Consider the following 17885-nt stretch of genomic DNA (forward strand, 5'->3'; position numbering starts at 1 on the left):
GGATGTGCAAGTCTTTTGCTCAGGTAGCATTATGGGATGGGCAGCTGCCTCAATGGTAGCATTTACTTAAGGAAAGGGACTCTCTTCACTTTAGAAATCTGAGAATATGTGTACTCTATTTACTTAATGCACACTTTAGTTTTATGTTGCAGTGAAAGCGTTAAAGTCAGAAGTTACTTTTCCCTTGGGAATATACAATCGAAATACAACATTTGGTGCTGGGTTCTGCTTGATTATTTTTATCTATTTCCCTTTAATTAAACAGATAGTACCATTGTAGTGTCTACCCAATTGCTAAGCATTATTCAGTAGTTAAGTATCTTCGTGGTTTTGCAGGAGACAGTGAGTGGGAACTGGTAAAACTACTATTTTACCAACATCCTTTTCTAAACTAGGTTCTCTCCCCACCTAACCTCCCTCTCCCTGAAGATCTGCCTGACAGTTCACCAGATGTTTAGGAGGCTAGAAACAACAGAGACCCTCAAGTACTACTTAGATCAGGCCTTCCCTAACTTTCGGCCCTCCAGATGTTTTGGACTACAATTCCCATCATCCCTCACCACTGGTCCTGTTAGCTAGGGATCTTGGGAGTTGTAGGCCAAAACATCTGGAGGGCCGAATGTTGGGGGTGCCTGACTTCGATGATCAAGGACCATCACAACTGTTCCTCTATAGATTAATTTATTAATGTACTCTGCTTTTCAACCAAAAAGTTTCAAGAGAGACTTACATAAGATTAATGAAACAAGACAGTTCCTGCCCACAGATTTGCAGTCTAAAAGACACAGGACAAAGGAATGAGGAGGGAAAAGGGAAAAAAGCAAACGCAGGCACCAATTCTTTTGCATAGTTGTTCTAATAATGACCAACTGGAATGGAAGCCATTTATGGAGAGGACGCTCCACGTGGAGCTGGTTTCTCAGCAGAGCTAATGGAGTGGTCCTGCTCCCATCGATCCCTCTGCTGCAGCCTGATGCAATGATGGGAGCATAAAGTGAAGAAGAGCTGAGATAAATGAAAAGGAGATAAATGATAGTGGAGATTTGACTCCAGTGAATTGGTGAAGCTCATGAGGCTTGGGAGGACCTTAGAATTTAAATTTTGAGATAAATTGGTAGCTTTCATTGGCAAAACCTTCTTAAGTATTTCCTAGACATCAAGGGCATACATATCATACAACAAGGGTATACATATCATACAACAAAAGATAAAAAGGTTAAATCCACAACATACAGAATTCGGTAGGAAAAACTTTTATGGCTTAAATGGTTGTAGATTATTACCCAAATTTTCCTCCTTTTTACTCACATTTCTTATCACAGCTTTTCAGTATCTTGCATTACTTTCATAAGCCTATGATAATTTCAGTTTTAATATAAACGTTTCCACTTCACAAAATTAGACTGGATGGTCTTGATGAAACAGCAGCATGAATAAATTGAATTCTGAATGTGTATCAGGCAGCTGCTGTGGAAGAAGAATCTTAGACCAACTCCCGATTTAAGCATCCAAAACATGACTCCAATTAAAGCAAACACCACACGCTGCCTGCGAATCAGGACCTTTGGGCCCCAGAGTATACTAAATGTTGAAATCCCATAGTTCCTGTAGTCTTTCCCCATCTGTGCTACCTGAAGCTGCTGGCAGTGGGGGAACAGTATGCTTAAATTTCCCATTGTGTAAAAATCCTCTCACACGTAGACAGCTAATATGGCAGGAAGAAGTTTAATCCTCTCTGGTGTGCAAGCTTTCCATGTGCAGAGGTTTTTTCTGTAGGGGAAGGGGTCAGAAACGTTCTGCTGTCTGCTTCTTGCCACCTGCAGGGGTGCAGTCCAGTGTTGATCTTAAGGGGCAAGGAGATGGGAAGAGGCAGGTTTGTAGGCTGTTGAAATTCTGGACTGTTGTTCCTGAGCTTTTAGTCTGGAATTTCAGTCTTTACTGTGTTTTGAAGCCCAAAGGTCCAAATTTTTAGGATGTGTGTGATAACCGGTTATATTAACAATCACTAAAGGCTTTCTAAAAGCACAGAATAAAAATATAAATAGGTAACTTTTTAAAACCATTCTGAGGCTATTAATAGAAACATATGTACGTAAGTCAAGTAAACATTCAGTACTTGGATTGCGAGTCTTTCAGGGACAATGATAAGGCCTCTGATGAAATTGCTGTAACTTGTGTGTAGAAACGTACGTAGTAAAATGGAACAATCAGCAGGAGAGCTGTCTTGCAGTGTCAGGGCACAATCCTCTGTCAAATCCAAATTGTCTGTATTGGCAGCAAGCCATGACGTGGGCTTCAAGAATAGCCATGACTGGTGGGAGGCAGGAAACTGCAGACGGAGAGTGACAAGAGTTCAAGGGCAGAGAAAGGAAAGACGTTTAGGGTTGAATCAAAGCACAGAAGGCCCAGGAAGCAGAAGTGCTGACTGTGTGCCCTGTTGTGTAGACCAAGAGTGGGTTGATGTCATTTGTGATCTACAGAAGCAAGAATGTGTACTTGGGTTCTCTTTAATTGTTAAGGTCTAACTCAACTGATTTTAGCTTAAGAAGCGCTTTGTTGGATTATAGAAGGCTACACATAGCAAATTGCATTCACTGCAAGAATCCCAACAAAGAGCAGGTGCCAGTAGGTCCACCACAAATTGGCTAGTGGTCCACTATCTACCCTTGCCTTCTTTGGTTGTAGATGCTAGAGCTGACTGGAGTTAATGCAATCCAATCAATGCTTTTTGCAGGATATCTCTAGGAGTTTAGTTGCACAGTGCTCAGCTGCCCTGGCTATCGCTGTAGGTAGGTCACCGGCCTTGGACACAGCCATCCCGGGTTCAGTTCTTGAAAGCCTGGCCACTAACCAAACTGTTTTCATCTGGGCATGACGCCTGAGCAACTTTCTTGGGTTCTCCAGTTCTTGACAACTTGGGCAGTCTTACATTTTGAACTTGGAGGCGTGAGCATTTGTTTAGGCCAGAGGGTCACTGTGGATGGCAACAGCTTGTAAATTAGTGCCGTGTACAAATAGTTATCAAGACTTGGATGTTGGTTGAGGACACCAGATTACAGCTGGTAGGCGTGTCGCACTACTTGTGCTTTCCTCATACTGCAGTTCCAAGTGACATGGAGAGGCAAGTCTTGGGATGTTTTGGAAATGATAACCTGTTAACAGAGAGCTTGGAGTTGTAATTCAGCTGTGTGTATTCTCAAGTCCTGCCTTAGCTGCTTGGGATTTGTGACTGGGAGCCAACAGGCTTCGCCATTAAGGCCACCTGGCTTGGTTGTGACGCACAGTGGTTGGAAAGGCACAACTTGTCAGCATTGTCAGCTCATGGCTTGATCTGGAGACTGTGGGGTGGCCTTTATGCTGTTTGCAGAACCTCACATAAGAAGGTAGCCAGCATAGGAAGGAGAGCTGTGGGATGGTGGGAGTGGATGTTGTGCTACTGGCCTGTAAGCATGAGGTGCCTGTTGGACTTGTCACTTGGAGATGGAGAGAGCAGTACACCCTCCAAGAGGTTCCTTATTTCCCAAATCCATAAGGAGATACAGTGGAAACTGGTTCAGGCCCAAGGAAGGCGTAGGTTTGGACCACAGCACATCATTTCATCTGCAGAGCCAGTTGGCTAAAGAAGACCACCTTTTAGAAAACAAGGAGAGAGACCTCCAAGCCTAAGATCTCTGGTAGGCTTTTTCAGTAAATGGTTACTCAGCCAGAGACATTTACCAGTCGTTTGGGCTATACCTAATCACTGGGTTCAGAGAACTCTGGATATGAAATGTGTTGGCATTCTACCGATGATAGATGATAGATAGATAGATAGATAGATAGATAGATAGATAGATAGATAGATAGATAGATAGATGATAGATAAATAGAGGTGTTTGGAATTTCATTTTTTCATTTCCTGCTTCAAAGATAACACCATCATCACATCCTTGCTCAGCCATGTGTACCCAGCTCCAAGACTGGAGCTGATAATTCCCGCTATCCGGATGTCCATTGCTGCACTGCTTTTGTACTCTGGGCCTTACAACTATGGCAGTTGCAAAAGGGACCACTTTGGGTGGGGATCTGGGAGAGGCCTTGAAATTCCCTTGCTCAGGTGACGGAAAACATGGTGCTAATGTTAAGTTGGCTTGGAAAGACAGTTGCCTGGCTTCAGTGCTTCCTCAGAATTCTTTCTACTGGTAAGTACGTTAGGATTTGACTTTGGAACGACTTGTCACTGGAAAATCCTGACAGCTCTCTTTACAACATGGTCCTGGTGTTTGGAAAGTAGAATAAGCATTATGTTAGACCTCTCTTTTCACACACACCCCTGGGGAAAAAATACTTGCCAAAGAAAGCCAAATTTTCATTGGTAGGGATACCATTTAATGCCAGCGGTATGTGGGCACCCTATAGAACACGGAAGTGGCATGGCAAAGGTAAGAAGATAAAGGGAGAGCATAGGATTTACATAAGAAGCAGGAAAAAAGTGTGAAGAGTGCAGCAGGAATGGCTAATTGTGGCGTCTCCTTTTCTCCCTTTAGACTTGTCAAGTGTGCCAGATGCTGTTGCCCAACAAGTGCAGTTACTGTGCTCATCAAAGAATCCATGCTCACAAATCCCCTTATTGCTGCCCAGAGTGTGGCGCCATTTGCCGGTCGGCCTATTTCCAAACCCACGTCAAGGAGAACTGCCTTCATTACTCGCGCAAAGTTGGCTACAGGTTTGTGCTCAATGGAGGGGTGGTGGGGAAGATGTGTCGTGACATTTAATGCACACCGAGCGGGGATGAATGGGGCGAGGGGGGAATGGAGCTTAAAATCTTATCAAGTCCTTTTCACGCCACACAGCTTTGCTGCCAACTTGTTTGGAGACCAGACAGGCTGACAATTTCAGGATATCAAATGCTGATAAGGCGTGTTTCTCCTGCCGTGCCTTCAGGAGCTACATCTTTATAGACACTTTGGCAATGAGTGTTCTTCTGTGCTTGCAGGCTAAGAGAGGGGAAAATGCTGCAAATGCCAGGGCTTTTTCGATGGACTTTCACAGCCCTCTTAAAGGTTATGAAGTCGTGATGGCCTGATTCTGACACGTAGTTTGCTTCCTCTGTACGCTTTAAAGTTCTGTCGCTCTCTGGCTTCTCAGTTTTGTTGCTTGCAAAGGAGGGTACTGTGGTGTGTGCATTTTTATTTTTATTCACTACCATTTGGATAAACGGTGGATTAGGCATTTTAAAAATAAATAGTATCCATGGGGGGTGGGAACTGAATTGATCTAAAATTTGGTGTTTCTATGTCTTAACTGAAGAAGTACAGATGTGATACTGACTTTATGCTACAGGCAGGGAACTTATGGCCCTTTTGATGTGGCCATATTGGCTGTGAGTCCTGAAAGACCTGCTCCCTGCCTTGCAGGCCTTTTCCCACCTGGCCTGGAAAGGTGGTACGCTGACTGACTCCAGCTACAAAAGCTGAGGCTGCTGAACAGACTCTTGGGTACTGTTTAGGGTGGGGGTTGATAACAGGGTTTGTTTCTGTTATTGATATTTATTTTTTGTATCTTAATTTTTAGATCTTCTTATGGTTTTATGTGGAACTTGTTCAATTTGGTTGTGTACTTCCTGATTTTTTAAATGTATTGTTTCTGACAATATTTGTAATTATGCATTTTTTTTTCATTTTGTAAGCCTCCTTGAGCATAGTTTTAACCATTGAAAGTAGAATATAAATTGCTGGACTATAGCTGCCATCATCACTGGCTGTTGGCCACGTTGGCTGGGGCTGATGTGAGTCCAGCAGCACCTGGAGAGACCACAGCTTCCCCACCCTTGATGTAAAACAAGACGTTTGGCAGCAAAAGCAAGATGAGCACCAAATACTTTTTATTGCTTAGGTGGAACAATGCAGCATGAATTTAAGGGTGCTTAGCAGACTCCTAAGTGACTTGATTTGCTTGGAATAAAAGCACTGAAGCCCAGGCTAATGCAGGCAATAAATAGAAAGGAAGTTTGGTCCTGCTGTTACTTGCCTTTGTGGCTAACAGCAGTTGCATTTTGATTTGAACACCCCTCAAATTGGAGTGACCTTGTCCAGTATCAGCTGTATCGCTGGAGGTTTTAAAACATTTTCAGTGTGCATTTCATTGGGACTTTTGAGTGTCTTATCAGAAAACAGGCTTTCCCCCCTGTTTTTTTTATTATTCATTTTTGTCTTTACCACCATTATCAATCACCCTGGAACACTTTAATGCTGTGGATTTTACTACTCCCTCCAGGTCAATGAGGCAGACCTCAGTGGGTCCTTGTTTCCTGAACTTTCACAGAAATCTCAGTGTGTGCATATGATTTTTTTGTTTGTAGAGCTCAAGTTTAGCTCTCGCTCTCTTTTCCCAGGTGCACTCACTGTGGGGTTGTCTTCATGTCGCAAGCTATGCTGAAAGTCCACATTCACGAGAAGCACTGTGAAGTCTTCCACAAGTGTTCGTTCTGTCCTATGGCCTTCAAGTCTGCAGACAGCACCACTGCTCACATTACCAGTCAGCACCCCGCAGAACCTCATAAGACATCTCAGTAAGTGTCTGCCCGGTTAAATAAATGTATTGCTCAATTTCTCTTCTTTACCCAGTTTGCCTTCTATGCCCATCCCCACCGGGCTTACAAGAACATTGTCCCAAGTGTATGGAGAGAAAGAGAATAAACTGTGTTGTGGGGACAGTTTTTAGTAGGATCTGCATACCTTCTCTTTTAAAGAAAAGAAGGGTTAGGCAGAAATCTTCTTTTCTAGTTATCTTAATATTTAGTTATGTAGCCCATCTGTTCCTAAGACTTTTCACACTTGGAAAGAAGCAAGGGCGGATTTATCATCTGTTAGCGTACAGACAGCCCCTCTGCATGATGTTACGTGTTTCTCCAGAGGGCATTCTAGAACCAATGGGTAGTTATTGAACAGAAACCCATTTTGGCAAACCATGAGGATAAACAATGGTAGGAGCTGTTTGATAGTGGGAACAGACTGTCTGCAGAGCTGTCGGGGTCTCCTTCACTGGTTATATTTAAGTTGGGGCAGCCATCTGTTGGGAATGCTGTACTTGCATCCAGGATTTCAGGTCCTGCATTGAGCAAGAGATTGGAAATAGATGCCCTCTAAGGTCCTTTTGATTACAAGTCTCTGTGAAATTGCCTTGTAACTCTTGTCTGCTAGAGAAGCAGTAATGGGAGCTTCAGGCAGAGCCTGTCGGGGAAAACTACAAATTAAAGTAGATAGCAGCACTTAGAGCAGGAGTGGAGAACCTTTTTGGCTCTGTGGGCCAAATCCTTATCAGGATTAGCTTCACGGGCCAAATTTGATAGGTGAGCGAGGCACCCCACATGATTGACAGGTGGGCAACACACCCACCCATCAAAAGTCAGTGCTGGAGCAATGTTAAAATGAGCCCCCTCCCTTCTTTCTGAAGCACACACACACACTTAAATGTAGATCCAACTGATGCATGAAGGAGAAATTGCAGCTCCCAGGAGATGGGGAAAACCACTTGTGGAAGGCTGATCCTTGCAAAAGCAGTTCTTTCCCCACTCCCCCTGGGAGCTGTGTGCAGCAAAATGGAGCAGAATTTAACCTCTGCTCAGCACACGCTTCCCAGGAAGGGGATGGGGAAACCCCCTTTGCAAGGATCAACCTTCCCTAGCGGTTTCTCTCTCCCCCCCCTTTCATGTAGTGATGCAGAATTAAGACAGGTCTGCTTTTGCTGCCGGCACCTTTTTCCATGGAGCAGGCGCACACATTGAAAGCAAGCCGACTCAGTGTTTTCCTTCTGCTTCCTTTGACTTTATGCACCTGTTACAAAGAGGGAACAGATGCGCTCAGCCAAATGGAGCAGGATTTAACCGTCACCTGTAAGCTGTTCCTGCTGGGAACAGCCACTTGCAGCAAAACAGAATTGAGGCCCACCCGCCAGCTGACATCACAACAATGTCTGCTGTTAAATACATGTTTCCAAGGCATTTTGTTGGAGTTGGATTTCTGATGTTGTACACTGCCCTGAGATCTTCTGATAAAGGGGGTGGTATATATGTTGAATAAATAATAATCATAATACTTCAATAATTAATTTAATGATGATGATAATAAATTTATCTACGGTGGTGTTTTTTTGTTTAGAGTAAACTTTCATTGCAAATTCATTTTTCAATTGTTCCAGGGTGATCTACAAATGCTCTTGTGAGACAGTCTTTAACAAGAAGAGGCTTCTGCAGGAGCACTTCCAGCAGAATGCCAACAGGCTGATGGTGGGAGTGTTCAAGTGTCCGCATTGCCAGCTGGTGTATATGCAGAAACTTCAGCTAATGCAGCATGTTAAGGTTGGTGACGGAAGAGGATACCATGCCTGCACAGAACACTTTTCTACCTTCTGAATTGAGATTGTTTTACATGAAACACATCGGCTGCCTTTCTTTCTTTTTTTACCCACCACTGGTGGATATCTTCACAAGCAGCCTCAAAACCAATTCAAAGATAAAACAGGCCTCCCAGAAGTGTGTTGCGTTAAGAGTCCAAGTACCTACAGCATCTAGATTTCTTACTGAGACTGGTGCTATACTGACTGCACTGCCTCCCAGTTCATTTCTGGGCGCAGTGCAAAGTGACCAGCAAAATTGAAGGGCCACTGTTCTCCATGTGCACCTGCCCTTACATGAAACTCTTCCCCCGTCAGGAGTAGTATGTGCCTGAAGACCAGTTGTGGAATGCTCTCTTTTCAGTGCCAAATACTATCTAAAGCTTTTAAAATGCAGGTTTAAGCCTGTTAACTGTTTAATGCTGCTTTTATAATTTTGTGGGTTTTTAGCTTGTTGTGTATATGTGCGTTTCTGTATGTGCACATGCATGCTTCCCCCCCCCCTACATTTTATTGTTCTTTGTGTAAATTGCCCTGAAAGTAGGATTGAAGGGCGAAAATAAAAATTCTTCTAATAAATAAGTGTGTCAGGCATGTGAATTCTCTTCATGCCTCCAGAATTCCCTGGAAAACTTAAGCAGAATCTGTGACTCTCAAGTCTTGTTGGATTCCAACTCCCATCAGTTCCAGCCAACAAGGCCAGTGGTAAGGATGATGGAAGTTGGAATCCATCCTTCCTCTTGGGTTACAAGCGAGGCTTCTTTCCTTCCTGTCGTTCAGGCTGTTCACAAGCAAGAAAATATTTTACAGAAGCACTCTTCAAAACATGTATTGGAGAGGCGGAATGATTTAGCTGCAGCATCTAGTTAAGTTTTGCCTGTGTCTTTCTGTCTGAAAAGCAGCAGTGACCACCTGCCACTTTTGTACTCAAGGAAGAGCTTTCATGGCATTATGATTTCAGACTATGTCATCAGCGTTTGCCAAAGGGAGAGATGACAAAATTCAGAGTCTCCCTCATTATCTGTGCATATATTGCCTTTCATGATGCTACCAAGAGAGAAATATCACATCCTTATTATCTAGAAAGGCATCTTGGTTGAGCCAGCAAAAACTTGTCCATCTCTTGACAGGTATCGGAGACATTGTTACAAATAGCACTGTTCAAATTGCCGTAGCAGCAGCTAACGTATACAAGGATTTATGAGACACTTGACTGAGCTGGATAATCCTTGTATACTTTTGCTGCTGCTATGGCAAATTGAACAGTGCTATTTGTAACAATGTCTTCGATTACAAAGTTGACCCTTGTCTAGAGAAGCTCAAGGCACAATGCATTTGTTTTCTTTAAAATGCCACAGGACTCTTAGGTTGAAATTCAAATCCTCCTCTGAACCTACTCTTGGATTGTGAATGAGGAGCACCAAGACTCAATTCAAACATGCATGTATACATGCACCCTGCAACTTTGCATTGGTTCAGAGTTTAATTGAGTACAAACCGGGGTGCAGTTTCCTCAAATCACATCCTTGGGCCAAGCCTGATGTGGGCATTGAGGATTGTGAACAAACACTGTGCTCTCACACTCCCTTTTCCTTTGATCAAGCATTCCAAACTAGGATTTGCAATCCCAGTTTGGAGGGCTTGCTCAAACTTTAGTTTGTCAGTTCAGATGTATCTGCAAACTGTTACTTGGTTTGATCAAACCATAATATGCTGCACAGAGGCAGAGGAGGCAGCACTCTACAGCAGCAGCACTTTTTCACAATCCTCCAAACTGTGAATTCAGTCTTAAATCTGCTGCAAACACACTATGCTGTTCTGTTATAATTTAAAGTTAAGTGCATAGTTTCTCACTGTGCTGATGGAATGAATCACACTGTGTTAGCGCTAACATAGCCTATTGGCTATGGACATAATCTCTATCTTAGGCCTGGGGTGTCTGAAACAGAAGGAGGTGGGAAATGATATGCTTTTGTTGAGCAGAGCAGTTTCCTGCTATTTTAGGAAAATAGGCAACTTCCCTTTGCCCTCCTCTAATGCTGAGGCTTGATTTTTTTTTTTTTTTTGTTCATTAGAGCGTCCATGGGGTCCCTGAGAATCCTGAAGATCTTGCGAGCTTCCGACAGAAGACAGAGACAGCAACTAACAGCAGTGTTCTTCCAGCATCAAAGGAGCTGTCAGTAATCAATGGTACTTCCCAGACCTCTTTGTCCACAAAAGGGACGAGCCCAGAATCAAAACCCAAGCCAAAACCCTGCAGTTGGACATGTCGGGAGTGTTCGCAGTGCATCCCTGACCGAGAAACCTATGTGTCCCATATGAGGAAAAGCCATGGAAAGGTAAGGGTCTGGGGGCTATATTTTGCTCCTCTTTCCCACAGGATTCATCTAAAACTCTTCAGCAGCCTGCCTGTCATTGTTTGAGCTCCAGGGGAACAAGTTTTTGTTTTCCTGCACATTCAGGCAGCGCCGATGATATGGCTGTACTGTTGCATCTGTTTTTAATAATGGTTGTGTGGAGTTTGTTTTGTCTGAAAATTATTTCAGGACCTTCGTAATAAGAAGCAATGTGCAAATCTAATCTAAACCTCATAGTATACATTTTTATGTTTGTTATAGCTTACAGCTAAACAAATAAAATTGCTACTGCTTATTACATAAACCTTGTAGCAGGGTGAGAGCCTGAGTAGATGCTTCTTTCTTTTTGTTCTCTGCAGTCCTATGGCAGCATCAGAAATAAACTTCAGAGTATGATTCTTTCTTTCTTTCTTCTCTCTCTCTCTCTCTCTCTCTCTCTCTCTCTCTCTCTCTCTCTCTCTCTCTCTCTCTCTCCATGTGTTCCCTTTTAAGACCATATGTTTCTGAAACTGTATTGACTGCAAATGCATAAGCATTATTTGGATTCCTCTCCACAAAAATCTTATAAATTAGATCATGAACATTCGCATTCTGCAGAGGGGAACTGGCTCAAGGCAAGCTTATCAGGTTTATGGCCAAGGGCTGCTTTTTATGCTACAAGAGAGACATGTTTGTAGCAGGTCAATTGCATGTCTCTATGGTGAGCACAGCGACTCTCGAAGAAAAACATGTCTGTAGCCCCTTGGGAAATGCACACCTAAGGGCCACAATTGGCCAGGACTCTTAAATGTGTTTACCCTGTTTCACAAAAGTACACTTTGTCAGATCAAGGATACAGGCAGATGCATTACAGATGCTAGTACACAAATCTAGATTGTGTGGGTTCTTTTGCACAGATCAAGAAAAAAAAAGAGGCAGTTCAGGACTAACGCTCCCATTCCTCTCATAGAATGTGAAAAGATATCCCTGTCGGCAGTGTGAGCGGTCATTCAACGCCTCCAATAGTCTGCACAGACATGTACGCAATAACCATGACACAGCAAAGAAAGTTTACACCTGCTGGTGAGTACAAAACTTTTCCTGAAAATTTCTGTGAGTCTTCCAGGCTAAAAAAGTGCTTTGTAATGGGCCATATCTAAGGCTTTTTAGGGCATAGCTTAGAACAAAGGATCTTGCACTAGCTTAGGCACATTTTTAGGTTTCACAGCTAGATTCCATGATAAGACTGAAGCACGTTAGGCATTGATGATTCAAGCACTGGGCTATATCTAAGCAAATGTCGAATGCTTAGTTCCTTTTATATTAACTTTGCTGGAGCCAGTGTGGTGTAGTGGTTAGAGTCTGGGTTTTGCTGTCTTGCCCAGGTAAGACTGCAGTGGCTATTCACAGGCACGGTCCCACTACCGATCGGCATGGGAGTTTTTACCTGCTCCTGGGCTGGTTCACCCCTCCTTGGGCAACCTGGCGCACCTCAGCTCCCCAGGGCTCGCCATATTGATGCCGAACTTAGCGCAGACACCTGATTGGCACAGCCCACAGCAGGGGAGTGGGTGGCGCTGTGGTCTAAACCACTGAGCCTCTTGGGCTTGCTGATTGGGAGGTTGGCAGTTTGAATCCATGCAACGGTGGTGAGCTCCTGTTGCTTTCTCCCAGTTTCTGCCAACCTAGCAGTTTGAAAGCACACCAGGGCAAGTAGATAAATAGGTACTGCTGCGGCAGGAAGGTAAACAGCGTTTCCATGCACTCTGGCTTGTCACAGTGTTCTGTTGCACCAGAAGTGGTTCAGTCATGCTGGCCACATGACCCGGAAATCTGTCTGTAGACAAACGCTGGCTCCCTCAGCCTGAAAGTGAGATAAGCGCCACAACCCCATAGTCACTTTTGAGTGGACTTAACCATCCAAGGGTCCTTTACCTTTACCTTTTTACCCAGTGGCTAGACTGCCTGGTTTGGTGGTGGGAGATCCAAGTTCAAAGTCATGAAGCTGACCTTGAACAAATCACTGCCTTCCAGGGTGGTTGTGTGGATGGAAATGAGTGACTAGTCTTGGTAATTTGAAGGGAAAGGTGAGGACACAAATGAGACAAACCACTAAATAAATTTCCTGCAAGTCTACAGGTGACTGCTAACTGCTAAAGCGTAGCCGCCAATGTAACTCTGTAAAATGATATGTGCTCTGAAAGTATTGCAATATTATTATTTTGATGAATAAATGTATTTAAACGCCAACATTTTGCTAGTTGAACGACTGTGCATAAAATACGGACATCCAGTCCTTTCATGATCACCTTTAGTAGCAGACTTGCATGTTAAGGTTTGTATTGATGCTTTTATAATGCTGTATTACACAAATGTGACACATCTTCTCATGACATCCATGACCAAGGAGACTCTGATTCTGAGCAGGAATGTGACTTTCACTGATACACAGTACTTTTTGTTGTACATCTGGCAATTTAGTCTTGAAAGTTCTAATGTGAACACAAATGTTGACATTTCCCTCACGGACGAAGGAGATTCTGCTCTCGCTTGATTCTTTATTAAATTATTGATTCTCTAAAAGGGAAGCCGTTGTTATCCTTTGCCATTGTACAGCGAAGAGCTGTAAAAGGGGCCAAGTTTGCCATGGTGCTGCTGGAATAGAAATAGATGGGTCTTGGAAGTGGATGTATACATAGATTGCTTTTGGTCTTTTGTAGTAAGGGGAAATGTTTGAGAGCCTCGTGTCATCCAATGTATTATTGTTTTTCTTCTATTATTATGGTAGGTATTTTTGTGTTTTTAAAATGATGTAAACCACCCTGTGATCTTTTGATGATGGATGATATACAAATTTTAATAATAATAATAATAATAATAATAATAATAATAATAAGAAGAAGAAGAAGAAGAAGAAGAAGAAGAAGAAGAAGAAGAAGAAGAAGACATTTGAAACCATTTGAGGGGGCAGAACTGGAATGGGTTATTTGTGCAGGTGGCTTTGATAACTGTCCTCTGAAGCAAAACAAAAATGTCCATTTTTGAGCTACTTGCCTAAGCAGAAAGATAAGGTCCCTGCCCCAAGAAACTTGCAATCAATATATTGATGGTTGTGGGGAGCCAACAGACAAGTAGGAGAATAGGTAAGGGATGAGAGGCGGAATACTACTGATATAATGCTCATGCTTCATTATGGGGTTAACTTCTTGACATCTTTAAAAATGTCATAGATTTGTGGAAGAACTGTGATTATCCTCTCTTTAACTTGTGATATAACACCTTTTCTTTTTCATGAATCTGTTTGCTCCTTTTGTTATTTTTAAATTGCATATTTTATTTTTTATTCCTTTTTACCTTTTTCTGCTTATATATTTGTATAGACACTTACATTACCAAAATCCAATAAAAATATTTTCTAAAAAAAATATGAAAAAGAAATACTACTTATATCATGATACTATTTTGCTTTGTATTTTTAAGGTACTGCACAGATGAAATCCAGACATTTCCTCAGCTGTCCATGCTAGAGAGCCACATTAGCCTCATGCACGGCATCAAAAACCCAGATCTTTCCCAGATATCCAAAACCAAAGCTCCGGCAGAAGACTTGACAAAAGTAATCTACCATGCTTTTCTTAAATAATATGTAATTCTATCTCGTGTGCTTGGCCTCCTTCAAGAACTGCCTTCCTTGTGTGGCCTGTGGAATTCATTTTCAACTTTTTCTTTCCATCAGGATTTGAATTCTGTATAGATATAGATTATCTACAAAACTGAATCTCTTGGAGGAACTGCTAGAGCTCCCAATAAAAATGTGGTTTTTAAAAAATCTGTAGGGAAGTTTAGCTCTCGTCTTGTTTCCTCGTTAAATTACAATCCTGTGAACTGAAGAAATTTAAATTATAATCTGGACTAATTGAGTAATTAAACTGAAAATAACCAGGCAGAATGTAAAGAGAAATTAGAGGCTTCTAGGGAGCTGGAGGCAGGTCATGTTGGACATCTTTTGGCATTGTTAGAGATGGGGCAGAGAATTTTCCACATGGAAAACAATGAAATGCAGATGAGGCAACTAATACAATTAGTGATACCAGGAAGGAGCATCCAATTCCAGCAGCTTTTGTCCTTTTTTATGCAAAGCATTGGTGGCAGCAGCTCCTAAATCTTTCTTCCTGTCTCCTCCCAAAATGCTGCTCCATTGCATTTGTGCGTCTGTCAGGGATGGAAAACTTCCAGAGGTTATTGGACTACAACTCCTATTAAGCTTAGCCAGTGGTCAGGGAGGATGGAAGCTACAGTCTAGCAACCTACGGAAGGCCACATGCTTCCCATCCCTAGCATAAAAATAGATCAGAATCTGGGGAGTGGTCTGTGGCCTGGTCAGGTCCACTGTGCATACAGCACCCACATCTGAAGGGATCTGCTCTCCATAGGGTGTAATAGAGATTTTTGTGTGCTCTCGTTCCTCCCCGCACACACACATCATAGTGAAAGCACTGTGCAAGGCCACTGCGGGCATAGCATGTTCCTTGACCAGGCAGAAGGCTTGATCAGGGATACTAGAGTTGTGCACAGGCTTCCTCAGTCACATAATGGCTTGGTTTGCTAAGTGAGGAGGCCAGGGAAAGGGACATTGATGTGATACTCTATGGCAGCCTTATCAAACTGAATGTTCTCCAGGTCTTGTTGGGCTCCCATCATCCTTGAACATTGGCCATGGTGGGTGGGTCTGACGGGAGTTGTGGTCCAACAGCATCTGGAGGGCTCCTGGTTGGGAAAAGATTCCCTTTGGGGATCTCTCTCTGTATTCGCAGTGCACGCATGGTGGGCGGGAACGTTGTCTTACGGTGCTGATTGGTGCAATAAAGCCATGTGTTCATTTCCTAGGCAAAATATCCAAAGAGGGTATCTGCAGGTGGTTTGGACCAAACGGAAACTACGGCATCGGGATCTGAAGATCCACCAGCAAAAAAACTGAAGGCACACTGGAAGTGCGCCAAGTGTGGATTTGCAACGGCCGCTGAGAGTGAATTTCTGGAACACATACCTCGGCACAAGACGGACAGCTCCACGTACCAGTGCCAGCTCTGCGGCTTGTGCTACACGTCTCACATCTCTCTGAACAGGCACCTCTTCATTGTTCATAAAGTGAAAGATCCGGAGGAGGAACAGGAGGAGCCTGAGCCTGAGCCAGATTCTGAAAAAGAGGCTCAGCAAATGGAGACAAGCGAGAACGGACTTGCAGAGCCGAATGGCAAGATGAACACTGCGGACGAGGAAGAAGGTGGTTCAAAGAGCCAGGACTCTGAGGGCGACCCCTCGTCCCGTGATGCAGAAAAGCCCAGCACGCAGAACAAACACCCCAAATCTCCAAATATTTAAAGAGCGTGTTTTGCCTCACTCTAAATGTTAATTGGAGGGGGGGTTCTTAAACACGCTGTTCATTTCATGGAATGGGCGCAGCATTCCATTCACTTTAATTAGGAAGGGAAATCAAAACGGCAAACTGCCACCGTCTCTGTAGCACTGAATATGTAACAATTATGAGAGGGGGAAGTAGAATGTGATGAGGATGTCCAGCTGAACCATGTCTGAACCTTCAGGGTCAGGAGCACTTTTCTGCTTTGTGTGTGTGTGTGTCTCCCCACCCGCCCTTCCAGGAACAGCAGGACCACTCTTGTCCCACTAAAGGCCTCAGCCAACAGTTCCACCTCAGTTTTCCTGTTCTTCTTTTTTATTTCATATCAAGCATTGCCTTCCACTTCAGTTCCTTACCCAAGCCTGTCAGGCATTCTGTCTGGGCTGCAAAGCCTGCGTCAACACTTTTTCTCTTGAGATGTGAATCCACAGGGGCTTTCCTTCCCCAAAATCATGCTGGCTTCACCTTTCAGGCACTCCATGAGTCTGGTCCTCCACCCATGCAGAACACAAAAACAAAATTGGTCCTTTTTTTTCTTCTAGAAGAGATTCGGTGCCACTAAACATTCACCTTACGTGGGTTAAATTTTGCACAAATGGAGTTTCTAGGTTCCCACTGTGTTTTAAACAATAATCAGCCTCAACGTTGGCCCCAATTGGAGCTCTCCTGTGTTCAGAACTGGGCCAGGTTGTGCTGGAGCTTCTTGCAAGCCAAAGTACAAGCTTGCGCTAATTACCCTGCATGCAGATACCTGGCCTGGGAGTATTAGTGACATATATGATAGACTGCAGGATCCTTTCTCTCACTGGGCATATGACATTTAAATAAGAATTGGGTTGCATACGTGATAAAATTCTGCACGATTAAATGTCTACACTAGAGAGTTTGCTCCCACGTTGTCTCATGCCTAAGCTGCCCATTCAGGCCCTGTGTGATCCAGCCCAGAGTCTCAAGATTCTCCTTCCTTGTAAGCTTAGCATATTGTTTGGTTCCTTCTCTTGCTGTATCAGCCAGAGCAGGATCGTCCTGTAAGAATTTCAGTCTGTGTAAAGGGCGCTGCAGGAGAAGCAGTATTCAAGGAAGCAGAACCTGTCTGTCTGTTGACATATCCAGCTGCCAAGTATAGCATGGCCGGCCGCCGATCATTGTTTCAGAATGGAGCTTTCCAGATCACCCCCAGCAAAGTGAGGACAAGAAGATGCTTGCTCCAAGAGATCTCCCTTCCTCGTTTTCTTCCAAGTGCTCCTGCTCTTGAGGAACTACATTATATCTCTTCCCTGCCCCTCCCACCTTTGCTCAATTGGCCGAATTGATTCTGGAGTTTCCTTTCCACACTTGCATTGACTCGTCTCCCCCCCGTCTGTGCCGTTTCCCCCTCACCTGTGCTTATTCCTCATGCTTTGTGTAATACTTAACTTTTTTTATACGGTTTTTATGTTTTGAGTCTGAACCCTGCTCATTGTTTACTATAAATAATTTTAAAAAAGGAAAAAAAACCTATTTATCTTATTGCATTTGAATTGCTCACTTTCTCGTCTGAAATGTGTTTTGATAAAACCCTTTGTATTTTTTGATACTGTGTACATTTTAGTCTAGGGAATGTTTTACAAGGTAGCCTAGCTATAGTAACAATAGCAGGGGGTGGGGAGGGGGGGTGTCCCTCCCAAGCCATCACATATCTATTTAATCTGCAGTGGCATTTGTGCCTTGCTATAATGTTTACTTCAAAGTATTTCAAATAAAACCATCTAACAATG

The 17885-nt window shown here is 43.4% G+C and overlaps 1 protein-coding gene across 1 annotated transcript in view; it reads left to right on the forward strand.

Annotated features, from left to right (window-relative positions):
- ZNF592 (zinc finger protein 592) overlaps positions 1 to 17885 on the forward strand; it is a 31891-nt gene extending 14006 nt beyond the window's left edge. The window contains exons 2-8 of the mRNA XM_081887601.1: positions 4527 to 4705; positions 6374 to 6550; positions 8179 to 8338; positions 10449 to 10712; positions 11680 to 11792; positions 14190 to 14325; positions 15597 to 17885. Coding sequence (XP_081743727.1) covers positions 4527 to 4705; positions 6374 to 6550; positions 8179 to 8338; positions 10449 to 10712; positions 11680 to 11792; positions 14190 to 14325; positions 15597 to 16091 — 1524 coding nt within the window. The 3' untranslated portion in view covers positions 16092 to 17885. The remainder of the gene's footprint in view (positions 1 to 4526; positions 4706 to 6373; positions 6551 to 8178; positions 8339 to 10448; positions 10713 to 11679; positions 11793 to 14189; positions 14326 to 15596) is intronic.

This window comes from Podarcis melisellensis (assembly GCF_964234715.1).
Source record: "Podarcis melisellensis genome assembly, chromosome: 14".
Classification (NCBI taxonomy): Eukaryota; Metazoa; Chordata; class Lepidosauria; order Squamata; family Lacertidae; genus Podarcis; species Podarcis melisellensis.